Source organism: Cervus elaphus, chromosome 14 (assembly GCF_910594005.1).
Source record: "Cervus elaphus chromosome 14, mCerEla1.1, whole genome shotgun sequence".
Taxonomy (NCBI): domain Eukaryota; kingdom Metazoa; phylum Chordata; class Mammalia; order Artiodactyla; family Cervidae; genus Cervus; species Cervus elaphus.
The window spans coordinates 71,862,771-71,877,693 of record NC_057828.1 but is presented as its reverse complement, the minus strand read 5'-3'; the positions used below and the strand labels follow the sequence as shown (position 1 = coordinate 71,877,693).

General features: G+C 39.2%; 1 protein-coding gene across 1 annotated transcript in view; it reads right to left on the bottom strand.

Moving 5' to 3' along the window:
- Nucleotides 1-14,915, bottom strand: part of NSL1 (NSL1 component of MIS12 kinetochore complex) — a 39,917-nt gene extending 25,002 nt beyond the window's left edge. The window contains exons 1-2 of the mRNA XM_043923904.1: nt 14,648-14,915; nt 8,814-8,892 (exon numbers count right to left, since the gene is read on the bottom strand). Coding sequence (XP_043779839.1) covers nt 8,814-8,892; nt 14,648-14,881 — 313 coding nt within the window. The 5' untranslated portion in view covers nt 14,882-14,915. The remainder of the gene's footprint in view (nt 1-8,813; nt 8,893-14,647) is intronic.
- Nucleotides 14,916-14,923: the final 8 nt, after the last annotated feature.

Below are 14,923 nucleotides of genomic sequence, written 5' to 3'. Positions count from 1 at the left end.
TCAAATCTGTTGTTCAAAAGTCAACTTTACTGATTCTCCAACTCCTGGAGGATGAATAATCACCTGGAGGACTTGTCAGAAGTAAAAAACAGCTATATTGAGGCATAACTGTCATACAGAGAACTGCACATATTTAAAAGATACAATTTGCTAAGTTTTGACATGTGTATATCTTTGAAACCACCACCACAGTCAAGATAATGAACATAACCATCACCCTAAAAGTTTCCTTATGTTCTCCTGTAATGTCCCCCTCCAGCTCCTTCCAAACTGCTCTCTATCCCAGGCAACCACTTGTCAAATTTTCATCACTATATTCTAGTTTTCGTTTCCGAGAATTTTATATAAATGAAATCATACAGTACACATTCTTTTCTAAGGAGAAGGGCAGAAATTTTGATTCTCAACAGAGGTCTCTGGAATCAGGTCCAGAAATCAAGCACCTCAGATGAAATGAATGCAGGGAATACATTAACCTTATTTTGAAAATTATTTTTTTATTTTTACTTATTTATTTGGCTGTATAGGATGGCATGGGGGCTCTCCGGTTGTGGCTTAGTTACCCCAGGGCATGTGGGATCTAAGTTCCTGACCAGGGAAGGAACCCTGGTCCCCTGCATTGCAAGCCTCATTCTTATCACTGAACTACCAGGGAAGTCCCTGGAAATTATTTTTTATTTTTATTTATTTATTTTTAAATAAAAAGTTTTCTTGGAGAAAAATAGAACCACCTCGAACACAGGGAAAAGAGCACAAAAATTCAACTGATACAGAACTGCAAGTCACAACTACCCAATGTTGTTTGCGATTACTTTTCAATTTCTTAAATGGCTTCCCTCAATTTTTTAAATAGCCTTGCCAATTTTTTTCAGCTGAAATAGCATCGGGTTTTCAAAAAATTAAGAGCCTCAGCGAAGGGACCAGCTTTTAAGATAACAAAGGTGACACCAAGAGTCTCCTAATAGGACCAACTCTACCGAAAAATTCCTGAAGCACATAACTACTGAGTCTGGTAGAACAGTAGCTCAGAGACCATCAGGGATTAGTTAGAACACTGACTCAGACGGTCCAGTATGCAGAGAGGGCAAACAAAAAAGCTGCATTTCCCTGTCAGATGAGTTCACGTAAGAAAACCAAGGAGGTGCTAAGAAAATACAGGCAATGGCTGCTCAAAATAATTAAGAAGGCATTCTAAACACCACATATTATTAGACAACAGTGTGTAAAGTGATGCAATTAGAAAACAGGCAACTTAAAAAAAAATATGGTCACAGGTCTTTGAGAACTCAAGAAAACAATCAATAGCAAACACAAGAGCTGAAAGTCTCAACTGAGGGTTCAAAGTGAAAGTGAAAGTGAAGTCGCTCAGTCGTAACCGATTCTTTGAGATCCCGTGAACTGTAGCCCACCAGGCTCCTCCGTCCATGGGATTCTCCAGGTAAGAATACTGGAGTGGGCTGCCATTTCCTTCTCCTGGAAATTATTTTTTAAAGTAGCAAACATTAAGTAGTTAAAAATACTAAAAAGCTATGTCCTCAGCTTAACTGGTTTTGCATCCTGTGTGTTCTGCTATGTCAAAGTCTATGGCAAAAATAGATCTATTTATCTTATTGAGTAGAGAGCTTCAGTAGAGAGCTTTGGACAAGTCTGAAACATGTTAAATACATATTGGGGAACATTTTGAGACATTGCTGACATAAACCAGCATAAACATACATATCAGGTAAAGATTAATGAGGTCATGTGTGACCTTTCCTTCATCAAACAAATATTCACTAAGTCCAACTAAATTACTCCTTCTGAGAGTATTATGAAATATAGTCATTATTACTTTGAATACTCATTTAAATGAGCAGCCTTCCCTATATTTTATTTCATCTATTTAAAAAGTTCAATCACTAGGCTGAAAGGAATACTGTTACTATTTCACAATCAACTATCAAAAACAAGTCTCCCAGCTAAATCCTGTGTAGAGAAGAAAATGGTTTCTTAGCACCACCTAATGATAAAGCTAAAAGCTGAAATGTATAAATTTAGTTCAGTTCTGATCACTCACTCAGTCATGTCCGACTCTTTGTGACCCCATGGACTGCAGCACACCAGGCCTCTCTGTCCATCACCAACTCCCAGAGTTTACGCAAACTCATGTCCATCGAGTCAGTGATGCCACCCATCTCATCCTCTGTTGTCCCCTTCTGCTCCTGCTTTCAGTCTTTCCCAGCATCAGGGGCTTTTCCAATGAGTCAGTTCTTCGCATCAGGTGGCCAAAATATTGGAGTTTCAGCTTCAGCATCAGTCCTTCCAATGAATATTCAGGACTGATCTCCTTTAGGATGGACTGGTTTGATCTCCTTGCAGTCCAAGGGACTCTCAAGAGTCTTCTCCAACACCACAGTTCAAAAGCATCAATTCTTCGGCACTCAGCTTTCTTTATAGTCCGACTCTCACATCCATAATGACTACTGGAAAAACCATAGCTTTGACTAGACAGACCTTTGCTGGCAAAATAATGTCTCTGCTTTTTAATATGCTGTTAAGGTTGGTCATAACTTTTCTTTCAAGGAGCAAGCATCTTTTAATTTCATGGCTGCAATCACCATCTGCAGTGATTTTGGAGCCCCAGAAAATAAAAGTCACTGTTTCCCCATCTATTTGCCATGAAGTGATGGGACCAGATGCCATGATCTTAGTTTTCTGAATGTTGAGCTTTAAGCCAACTTTTTCACTCTCCTCTTTCACTTTCATCAAGAGGCTCTTCAGTTCTTCTTCACTTTCTGCCATAAGGGTGGTGTCATCTGCATATCTGAGGTTATTGATATTTCTTCCAGCAATCTTGATTCCAGCTTGTGCTTCATCCAGCCCAGCGTCTCTCGTGATATACTCTGAACAGAAGTTAAATAAGCAGGGTGACAATATACAGCCTTGAGGTACTCCTTTCCCAATTTGGAACCAGTCTGTTGTTCCATGTCCAGTTCTAACTGTTGCTTCCTGACCTGCATATAGATTTCTCAAGAGGCAGGTCAGGTGGTCTGGTATTCCCATCTCTTGAAGAATTTTCCAGTTTGTTGTGATCCACACAGTCAAAGGCTTTGGCATAGCCAATAAAGCAGAAATAGATGTTTTTCTGGAACTCTCTTGCTTTTTCGATGATCCAACAGATGTTGGCAATTTGATCTCTGGTTCCTCTGCCATTTCTAAATCCAGCTTGAACATCTGGAAGTTCATGGTTCATGTACTGTTGAAGCCTGGCTTGGAGAATTTTGAGCATTACTTTGCTAGCATGTGAGATGAGTGCAATTGTGCCGTAGTTTGAACATTCTTTGGCATTGCCTTTCTTTGGGACTGGAATGAAAACTGACCTTTTCCAGTCCTGTGGCCACTGCTGAGTTTTCTAAATTTGATGGCATAAATTTAAGCAGGGAAGAATTTGTCACTACTCTGGCATCCCCACTGGCTCAGGGGTAAGGAATTCACCTCAATTCGGGAGATGTGGGTTTAATCCCTGGGTCAGGAAGATCCCCTGGAGAAGGAAATGGCAACCCATTCCAGTATTCTTGCCTGGGAAATCCCATGGTCAGAGGAACCTGGCAGACTACAGTCTATAGGGTCATAAAAAAGTTGGACACGACTTAGTGACTAAACAAGTATGTACTGGGTTGGCCAAAAGATTTGTTTGGTTTTTTTACATAACTGGCTCTAGTAGTGCTTAATTGTCTTTAATTTCATTCAAAACAATTTTGTTAAGAGTGTACTGTGACAGTTGTCATATCATTGTGTATTTTTTAAAAAAGCTTATCAATTGGTGAATTTTTGAGTAGCCATTTTAACACTGACCATGGAAGAAAAAAGCAACATTTTCGGCATATTATGCTTTATTATTTCAAGAAACATAAAAACGCATTTGAAACACAAAAAGAAAAATTTGTGCAGTGTATGGAGAAAATGCTGTGACCAACTGAACCTGTCAAAAGTAGTTTGTGAAATTTCATGCTGGAGTTTTCTAAAGGGACAATGCTCCACGGGTGGGTAGACCAATTGAAGTTGAGAGAGATCAAATTGAGACATTAATCGAGAACAGTCAACATTACACCATGCAGAAGATAGTCAACATACTCAAAATATCCAAATCTAGCACTGAAAATCATTTGTACCAGCTTGGTTATGTTCATCACTTAATGTTTAGGTTCCACATAAGCGAAAAAAATCTTATTGAGCATATTTCCATATGCAATTCTCTAATGAAACATAATGAAAAATGTCCTGTTTTTAAAACAAATTGTGACGGGAGATGAAAAGTGGATATTGTACAATAGTGTGGAATAGAAGAGATTATGAGGCAAGTGAAATGAAACACCACCAATCACACCGAAGGTTGGTCTTCATCCAAAGAAGGTTATGTTGTATATATAGTGGGACTGAAAGGGAGTCGTCTATTATGAGTTACTTCCAGAAAACCAAACAATTCATTCCAACAAGCGCTGCTTCCAAGTAAACCAACTGGAGGCAGCAATAGGTGAAAAGTGTCTGTAATCAGTCAACAGAAAACACATCATCTTCCATCAAGATAACATAAGACTACATGCTTCTTTGATGACCAGACAAAAACTGTTACAGCTTGGCTGGGAAGTCCTGATTTCATCCGCTATATTCACCAGACACTGCACCTCCAGGTGTCCATTTATTTTAGCCTTTATAAAATTCTCTTAATAGAAAAAATTTCAGTTTCCTGGAAGACTGTAAAAGGCACCTGAACAGTTCTTTGCTTGAAAATATAAAAAGTTTTGGGAAGATGGAATTATGAAGTTGCCTGAAAAATGGCAGAAGGTAGTGGAACAAAACAGTAAATATGTTGTTCAGTGAAGCTCTTGGTGAAAATGACAGACTGTCTTATTTTTTACCTAAAAAACCAAAGGACCTTTTGGCCAACAACATACTATATGCCAAGCCAAGTACTAAAAACACAGTGATGAGGAAAGTATATATATTCCCTGCTCTCAAGGAACTTACTTTTTAGGTCTTTTTAAAAAAATGTATTTATTTATTTGGCTGCACCAGGGCACAGCTGCAGCATGCGAGCTCTTTGATCTTCATTGGGGCATGGGGGATAGCCCTCTCAGAATAGAGGGGCAGGGAGAAAGTTGGTTTCGCTTGTATATTCATTCTTTCATTTGTTCACTCATTTGCACAATAAATCTTGTGAACAAAACACAAAAGCCTCTGCCCTTGTGAAACTTACTAACTGATTCTATGTATTAGATCAAATACAAACCCTATTCTATCTTCTGAACATCTCTCGAACCCATCTTTTTTTCCTCTTTCTTAGGGCGGTCTTCACCGTCTTTGGCTGTATTACTGCAATAACTTCCTAAGGTCTGAGAGGTTCTCCCTTGAATTTCTCCCTTCTCCAATCCGTCCCTGACACACCCAGCAGTTAGATTCTAAAACATAAACTTTTTCTTGTTACAGTAGTGCACCCTTATCTGTGGTTTCACTTTCTGCAGTTTCAGTTACCTATGGTCAACCACAGTCTGAAAATATTAAATGAAAAATTCTAGAAATAAACAATTCCTAAGTTTTAAATTGTGTGCCATCCTGAGTAGCATGATGAAATCTCAAGTGGTCCTACTCCATCCCACCCAAGACATGAATCACCCCTTTGTCCAACCTATCCTGCCCATTAGTCATTTGGTAACCACCTTGGTTATCAGATCCACTGTTGCAGTATCTCTGTGTCTGTGTCCAAGTTACCCTTATTTTACTCAATAACGGCCCCAGAGCACGAGTTGTGATGCTGGCAATTCAAACAGGGAAAAGAAGGGCTTCCCTGGTGGCTTAGTGGTAAACAATCTGCCTACCGATGCAGGCGACACAGATTCAATGACTTGTCTGGGAAGACCCGACATGCTGCAGAGCAACTAAGCCCACCGCTACTGAGCCTGTGCTCTAGAGCCCACAAGCCACAGCTCCGGAAGCCTGTGAGCCCTGAGCCCACGCTCTGCAACGAGGGAAGCCGCCTCAAGGAGAAGCCCGCCCACCACACCTAGAGAGCAGCCCCTGCTCACTGCAACCACTAATAGAGAAAAACCTGTGGAGCAACAGAGACCCAACACAGCCAAAAATAATAAATGAATTAAAAAAAAAATCAAATATGGCAAAGAGAAGCTGTAAGGTGCTTCCATTAAGTGAAAAGGCAGAAGTCTGCAACTTAATAAGGAAAAAAAATGTAGGCTGAGGTTGCTAAGATCTACAGTAAGAATAAATCTTCTCTCCATGAAATTGTGAAGAAGGAAAAAGAAATTTGTGTTACCTTTGTTGTCATCCCTCAAACTGCAAAGGTTACAGCCACAGTGGATGGTAAGTCTTTAGTTCAGACAGAAAAGGCATTAAATTTATACAGTAAGATATTCTGAGAATGAGGGAAAGAGACCACATTCACATAACTTTTATTACAGAATATTATTATAATCATTCTATTTTCTTATTAGTTATTGTTGTTAATTTCATTAAGCCTAATTTCTAAACTAACCTTTATCATAATTATATATAGGATGGATAAACAAAGTCCTACTAGCACTGGGAACTATATTCAATATTCTGTGACAAACCATAATGAAAAATAATATATATATGTATCTCATTGAGTCACTTTGCTGTACAGAAGAACAGCAACATCGTAAACCAACTATACTTCAATAAAATTTTTAAAAGAATAGTATACACAGGGTTTGGTACTATCTGAGATTTCAGGTATCGACTGAACATCCTGGATACATCCTCCTAAAGGGTATGGGGAACTAGTTTCGGGATGATTCAAAAGCATTACATTTACTGTGCACTTTATTCATATTATTATTACATCAGTTCCACCTCAGATCATCAGAGGTTGGGGACCCTTGACCTACAGGACAAAGTACAGATTCCTCTGCATATGCTACAGGGCTTTATGTGATTTGGTCCCAACTTGGCCTCATCTATCTCAATTCACTTCTGACATTTTCCAAACATATCACTCCTTCGTGCCTTTAGGGCTTTCCTGATAGCTCAGTTGGTAAAGAATCCGCCTGCAATGCAGGAGACCCTGGTTTGATTCCTGAGTCGGGAAGATCTGCTGGAGAAGGGATAGGCTACCCACTTCAGTATTCTGGCCTGGAGAATTCCATGGACTGTATAGTCCATGGGGTTGCAAAGAGTTGGACACAACTGTGCGACTTTCACTTTATGCCTTTGCACATGCTTTTTTCTTTGCTTCAAACATCCTTCCAACCTCCTTTCTGTCTACACTTTTATTTATTAAATGCATTTAACAGCAAGCTACTCTGTCATGTCTTCTCCCACTTCCTGAAGAGTAATGTGTTTTTGTCTATTTCCTTCATTTAATGAATGGTAAGAATCATATCTTTTCATTTATTTCCTGGAACTTGGTATGGTGTCTGACATTTATCAAGGGCCCATGGAAGAAGGTAGAAGTGTAGTATTCTCAACTATTTCCCCTCAGAGTTAAAAGGGGGAGGGGGGCGGGGAGGGACAAAGAATATCCAGTTTTCAGCCATCCAGCAAGGCTGCCAACCTGTCATAAAACACACGTGTTGATCTATAAACTGATTAATCATATGCTAAAGGCAGTCTGGACCAAACAATACAGCAGTTCCAAACTGACTTCACAGAACAAGAGTCACATAAATACTCAGTAAAGTCTGTCTAGTTTGAAAATACTCCTAGGTGATTCTGATATGCTGCCTTCCCCACTAATTGGCAATCACTCCGATAATAGTTGAAAAATCTGATGTTGTTTTTTTCATTTTAATATATAAACCACAAAGTGAACTCTGGTGTCTTTGAAAAGATAATTATAATAATGCCAGGGAGCAGAAGTAAAGTCTTCTGGGCAAAGAATTATCTTAACGCTGAGAAGAAAAATTATAGCCACAGAGAATTACAGGGCTTATAATAAGCTCAGAGGTATAAGTGGTTAATCTTAACAGCTAGCAGTGACATCAATCTATGCTGGTCAGATCTCTGCACTATCACCAGGGGGACCAGAAAGGCACTCCAGTCCACCTGTCAGGACAGCCCTCTTCCTGGACGTTGCTGGAGAATTCTGTCTCTCTTCCCACACTGATCATTCTTTTTCTCCTACATTTTTTTCCTTCCTACACTAACCATTTTCTTTCTATTAAAACTTCAATTTCTTTAAATATGTCACCTTTATTAGATAGGGTGCAATCTAGTCTGCCTGGACCAGCAAAATATTCTGCCTTTTAAAGGAGGTTTCTGCAAATATTAAACTCCTCCTTTATATGGTACTCATACAGTTTAACTTCACATTTCTAAGAGTATTTCACTATCTACTCAAAGGATTGCTTATAAAAATATAATTTGACTTATAAATTATTAAGCATAGGAATTCTCTGGGCCTGCTTCTTCATCTCACGATAGTTCTATAGTATCTTCCAATAAGCTACTGATGAGGGTACGAGATGAAAGTCTTGTGGGAATGCCAGATAGCATATATAAAGGATCATGGTAACCACTACGTTGTTTGTCTCAATGTATGACCTTAATAGTCTTCTAGATTAGTTTTCTCTTTTCTTCCAGTAAAGGAACTCTGCCAGTAAAGAGGTGACACTGAAAACAGGCAGGAATTCCCTAGCAGTCTAATGGTGAGGACTTCGAGCTTCCACTACAGGGGGCAAAGGTCTTGATCCCTGGTTGGGGAACTAAGATCCTGGAAGTGACATGGCAGAAAATGAAATGGAATGGCTACAAAAATAACTCAGCAATGAATGACAGAGGGACAAAGTGAAGTCACATACCCATAAAGCAACTGTCTGAAGCTTCCTGCCATGCTTGCCCATTAATGCTGACGTTCTCTTGCACAGCTGATTCAAAAGTCTGCAATAAAGTCACAAAAATCAAGTCACTGAAAATAACTATAAATACTGAATTCAAACATTTGGACAATTCAGATTTGTGATAGAGAATATATAAAAAAGTATAAGACTAGATTACTAGCATGCTTATGCTTTTCAATGAAGTGAGATTCCATTTCAATCAATTATTCTACCTACATTTTAGTTACAACAGCCATTAAGCTACCCATGAGAAAATGTGAGGAAAAGTTTTAGAATACTGGTGCAAAAAAAAAAAATTAACTTCTTATATGAAAGGAAAACAAGCTAACAAACTGGGCTCAAATGAATCTCAAGGGTATAAGTAATACATCTGCTGCTGAATGAGGGTCAGTGTTAACAAGTGGGAAAATACACAGGCTTAAAAGAAAGTGAAATTAATTTCTACTTTACAACAGACTATATTTTTTTTGGGGGGGGGACTGCATTGGGTCTTAGTTGCAGCATGTGGGATCTTCGCTGCATCACTGGAGATCTTTCACTACGGCAGACGGACTTACACAGACTCTCTAGCTGTGGCACTTGGGATCAGGGTTTCGGTGCTCGGGCTTAGTTACTCTACAGCATGTGAGTTCTTCCCAGACTTGGGGTTGAACCCACATCCCTTGCATTACAAGGCAGATTCTTAACCACTGGACCACCAGGGAAGTACTAGGACTCTTTTTTTGAGATGTACTTTGAAGTAGGTAATGATGAAATGACATGAGAGATGCAATTTGCTTTAAAAGAGAAGTATAACATATTTTTGATAACTGCCAAATTTGGTGATAGACATATGGATGTTCACTGTGCTAGTCTATTTTTTGTAATGTTAAAAATGTTCATAATACATTAAAAAGTAAAAAACTAAAGAAACTTGATGGTATCATCCAAATTTTAAATGCACATTCCCTATAGCCTAACAATTTCACGTCTATCAATATAACCTAAAGGACCATTCTCATAAAAACATAAAGAAAATAAACTGAGAATGCTTATTTCAGTTTGAAATTCTGAAATATTGAGGGAAAAATATCTAAATTCAAAACTAGGAGGATGGCTAAATATACAATATACCCATATCATACAATACTAAAAGAATGAAGTCCATCTCTATATAACATTAACAAATAATAATCAAAGACATATTTGTTTTTTTAAACAAAATCAGGATGTTAACAATATATCAGCATGACACTATTAGTATTAAAAAAAAAAAAAAAAAAAGAACACTTTTTAAAACAGAGAGATAGCTTTAAAGCCAAAAAAGAGAAGGATTATACCCTCCAAAACAGTTATTTCCAAGAAGGAAGAGGGATAGTGGAGAGGAATTGAAAGATTTTTGCTTTATGCTATTTTTCATAGTGAGAATACATTTTATATAATTAAAAATAGTTTAAAATTATCCTTCAATTTAAAAATAAATTTTTAAAAAAGGAAAAAATAAGCTTAAATCAAATGATGACTGATAATTATGAGTTAGAGTATGTATTCTATACTTTAAAGATTTTTTTTTTTTAAGATTTTTATAAAGTAAAATCCTTACTCTATCCAATTCTATTCAAGAATTATCCAATAATATAATTGCCTTTTTAATATTCATTGCATAGTTGTATCAATTTTTTTTAAAAATTACTTTATTACTAGAGAAATGCAAATCAAAACTACAGTGAGGTATCACCTCACACCAGTCAGAATGGCCATCGTTAAAAAGTCTACGAACAATAAATTCTGGAGAGAATTCACTGTACTGTTGGTGGGAGTGCAAATTAATACAGATACAGTGGAGAACAATATGGAGGTTCCTTAAACAACTAGGAATAAAACTACCATATGACCCAGCAATCCCACTACTGGGCATACACTCTGAGTAAACCATAATTCAAAATGACACATGTACCTCAATATTCACTGTAGCATTATTTACAACAGCCAGGACAGGGAAACAACCTAGGCGTCCATCTTCAGACCAAAGGATAAAGAAGTTATGGTACATATATACAATGGAACATTACTCAGCCATAAAACCAAACAAACGAGTCAGCTGAACTGAGGTGGATGAACCTAGAGCTCGTTATACAAGTGAAGCGAGTCAGAAAAGAAAAATAAATGTCATATATTAACGCATATATATGGAATCTAGAAAAATGGTACTGATGAACCTATCTGCAGGGCAGGAACAGAGACACGTGTAGAGAACGGACCTGTGCACACAGCAAGGGAAGGCGGGGATGGGATGGATTGAGAGAGTAGCACTGACACGCATAACCTACCACATGTAAAACAGCTGGTTAAAAATCCACCTGCCAATGCAGGGAACGTGGGTTCAATCCCTGGTCTGGGAAGAGCTCACATGCCCTGGAAGCTGCTATATAATACACAGAGTTCAGCCTAGTGCTCTGTGACTACCGAGAGGGGTGGGAAGGCAGGGGTGTGGTCTGGTGGGGCAGGGGTTGGGAGAGAGATTCAAGAGGGAGGGGATATATGTATACTCATGGCTGATTCACGTTGTTGAACAGCAGAAACCAACACCTCATTGTAAACCAATTATCCTCCAAATAAAAAATAAATTCCATGGTAGCTGAATAATGGCCCCCAGAGATGTCTGCATTCTAGTTCCCAGAACTTGTGAATATGTCATCTTATACGGAAAAAAAGGGAGATTTTGCTGGATGTGATGAAGGATCATGAGATGTGGACAGTGTGTTTGATTATTCAGGTGGGCCCAATGTAATCACAAGGGTCCATACCAGAAAAAAAAAAAAAAAAAAGGGCAGGCGTGTCAAAATCAGAGGGAAGGGGTGTGTGAGCAGAAGTCAGAGTGATGTGCTCAGAAGATGAAGGAAGGAGCCATGAGTCAAGAAGTGCAGCCTCCAGGAGCTGGGAAAGGCAAGGGCAGGGATACACCCTAGAGCCTGCAGAAGAAATGCAGCCCTGCCAGCGCCCTGACTTTACGACTTCTGCCCTCCAGAACTGTCAGAGAATACCTTTCTGTTGTCGTAAGCCACTCAGTGTGGTAACTTGTTACCTCAACAATAGGAAATGAATACACTGTCCACATCCTCTATCTCTGTTGTTTTTGGATTGTTATTTTCAATCTCTGTCCCCAGCCCACTACCCACACCCAGTATAAATAAATTAAAATATTAAAAGAAAAAAATACACAGGACTTTCCTAGTGGTCCAGTGGATAAGAATCCGCCTGCCAATTCAGGGGACACAGATTTGATTCCTGGTCTGGGAAGATTCCACATGCTGTGGGTTAACTAAGCTGGTGTACCTCAAGTCTGTGTTCTGCGACAAGAAAAGCCACTGCCATGAGAAACCCGCCTGCCACAACTAGAGAAAGCCTGAGCACAGCAATGAAGACTCGGTGCAGCCAAAATTAACCAATTAATTTTTGAAACCCTTAAATAAATAAGTCTACAAATTATAAATGCTACTCTTTCATGATTGGTGGGAATGTAAATTGATACAGCCACTATGGAAAACAGTATGGAATTTCTTCAAAAAATTAACAGTTGCCATATGATCTGCATCCTACTCCTGGGCATATATCTGGAGAAAAGTACTAAAAAAAATTTGAAAAGATATGCAGGACTTCCCTGGTGGTCCGGTGGTTAAAAATCTGCCCACCAATGCAGGGGACATGAGTTCAATCCCTGGTCTGGGAAGATCCCACATGCCATGAGGCAACTAAGTCCATGCACCACAGCTACTGAGCTTGTGCTCTAGAATCGAGGAACTGCAACTCCTGAGCCCACACACCACAGCTACTGGAGCCCACATGCCCTAGAGCCAGTGCTCCACAAGAGAAGTCACCACAAAGAGAACTCATAGCATAGCAACGAAAGCGTAGCTACCACTCGCCGCAAGTAAAGAAAGTCCTCGCGCAGCAACGAAGATCCAGCCAAATACAAAAATAAATAACTTAAAAATTAAAAAAAAAAAAAGATACGCATCCCAGTGTTCACTGCAGCACTATTTACAACCACCAAGACATGGAAACAACCGAAATGTCCATCGACAGTTGAAGCACAAAGACGTGGTACACATATACAATGGAATATTCCTCACCCGTAAAAAAGAGGAAAGAAAGCCGTCTGCCACAACATGGATGGACTTGTAGATTATCATATTAAAGTGAAGGAAGTCCGATAGAGAAAGATATATGATATCATTTATATGTAGAATCTAAAATATGACACAGAAGAACGTGTCTATGAAACAAAGTCACAGACATAGAGAAGAGATTTGTGGGTACAAAGCAGGAGGTGCATGGGAGAAGGATGGATTAGAAGTTTAAGATTAGCAGATGCAAACTTTTACGTGTAAAATGGATAAACAACAAGGTCCTCATGTACATCACAGAGAACTATATTCAATATTCTGTGATAAACCATAATGGAAAAGAAAGCATACATATGTATAATTGAATCATTTTGCTATACAGTAGAAATTAACACAACATTGTAAATCAACTATACTTCAATAAATTAAAAAAAAAACTATCACAAAAAATGTTACTATATTAAGTGGTTTTAGATAGAGATGTCAACATTACTGAAGCCTCCGCCTTTTATCTGTTTTCTTAATTAAAACACAAGTGAATTCCCTTGGTAGTTTAAGTCTTCACATCTTTTATCTTCAAATTTACTTTCTCATCCATTAATAAAATATAATCGGTTAAGCCAAGTTCCTCTTTTCCTGTAAGGAGAATTAATGTTCCAAGTACCTTAGCACTTCCTGGAAAGGGGTAAATTCTAAGATTATTACACAAAGAAAACAAGTCTTCTCCCATGAAATTACTACTACAAATGTCCTCAGGTATGTCTCTATCCTTCTCTTGCTAGCAAGCGGGGAATGATATAAAAGTCAATGTATACAACACTGAACACAGAATCACAACCCAGGGCGTGTTCCTACATTCTTCACCCACTTAACCTTTATTTTGTTTGCACTGTGGTCAGTAAAACTGTACTGCATTACAAACATTTTAACATTTTCCCCTGTATATAAATAGGTTGTGTGCTTTCTTCAGACTGGCACAAATCCCTCAATTTGTTGTCTTCCCCCACCCCTGATCTTCTACAGAGCTTTGCAAAATACTTGAGAAAGGAAGGGGAAATGGATTATAAGGGTCAGTGTGATCTTAGTGAAGTTTATAATGGAAAGCTTCCTTACCTATTTTAGACTCGTAGGGAAAATGTTTTCGCTCTTTACAAGATATTCTAAAAGCAAGCAAAAAGAAAGACCAAAAGCTAGCCTGGTGACTGACTTCCAGGATTCTCCTTACTGAGTCTCTGTCTACACCGTCCAACAGGGTACAATCCCCTTTGTGGCTGCTGAGGCCTTAAAATGTAGCTAGTGGAAAAGGACATGAGGTGTTAAGTTTAAGACAAACGTGAAAAGCTTGGTATGAACCAAAGAATGTAAACTAGCTGTTACTTTTTAAAAATTATTACAAGTTAAAATGGTATCTTGGACACAGTCCGTTAAATAAACATCATAAAAATTAATTTCACCTATTTTCTTCCTTTTAATTTCAAGTGACATACATGGCTCGCCTTGCATTTTTCGGTCGGACAGCACTGGTCTAAGTTAACTAACACCCAGCTGCCTCCAGCATCTATCTCGTTCCCTCGCGTTCCCCGGGCACGTTAAACTCTGCCCAAGCCGGCCGTGGGCTCCTCCTGACCACTGAGACCGGGGTGTGGAGAAAGCGGGTGAAAAGACAAGAGATGGCTACTGGGCCCGTACCCACTGCGCGTCTCGCAGCGCGGGCTCCCGAATCTCCTCAGGCAGCGCGTCCCCGAGCTTTTGCACGAAGCTGCCACACAGTTCTAGCATTTCCGTCACGGCTCGCTTCGAGGTGCAGCGCACACGGAAGTCTTTTCGGTGTGTGGCAGGGACCGAGGCCCTGTCTTCTGTCCCGGCCACTCTCCCCACGTCCCGCGAAGGGGAACGAGCCACCGACCCAAAGGCCCGCTCCATCTTTCCAACTTAAACTGTGGGCGGGAACTCGAAGGGCGGAAG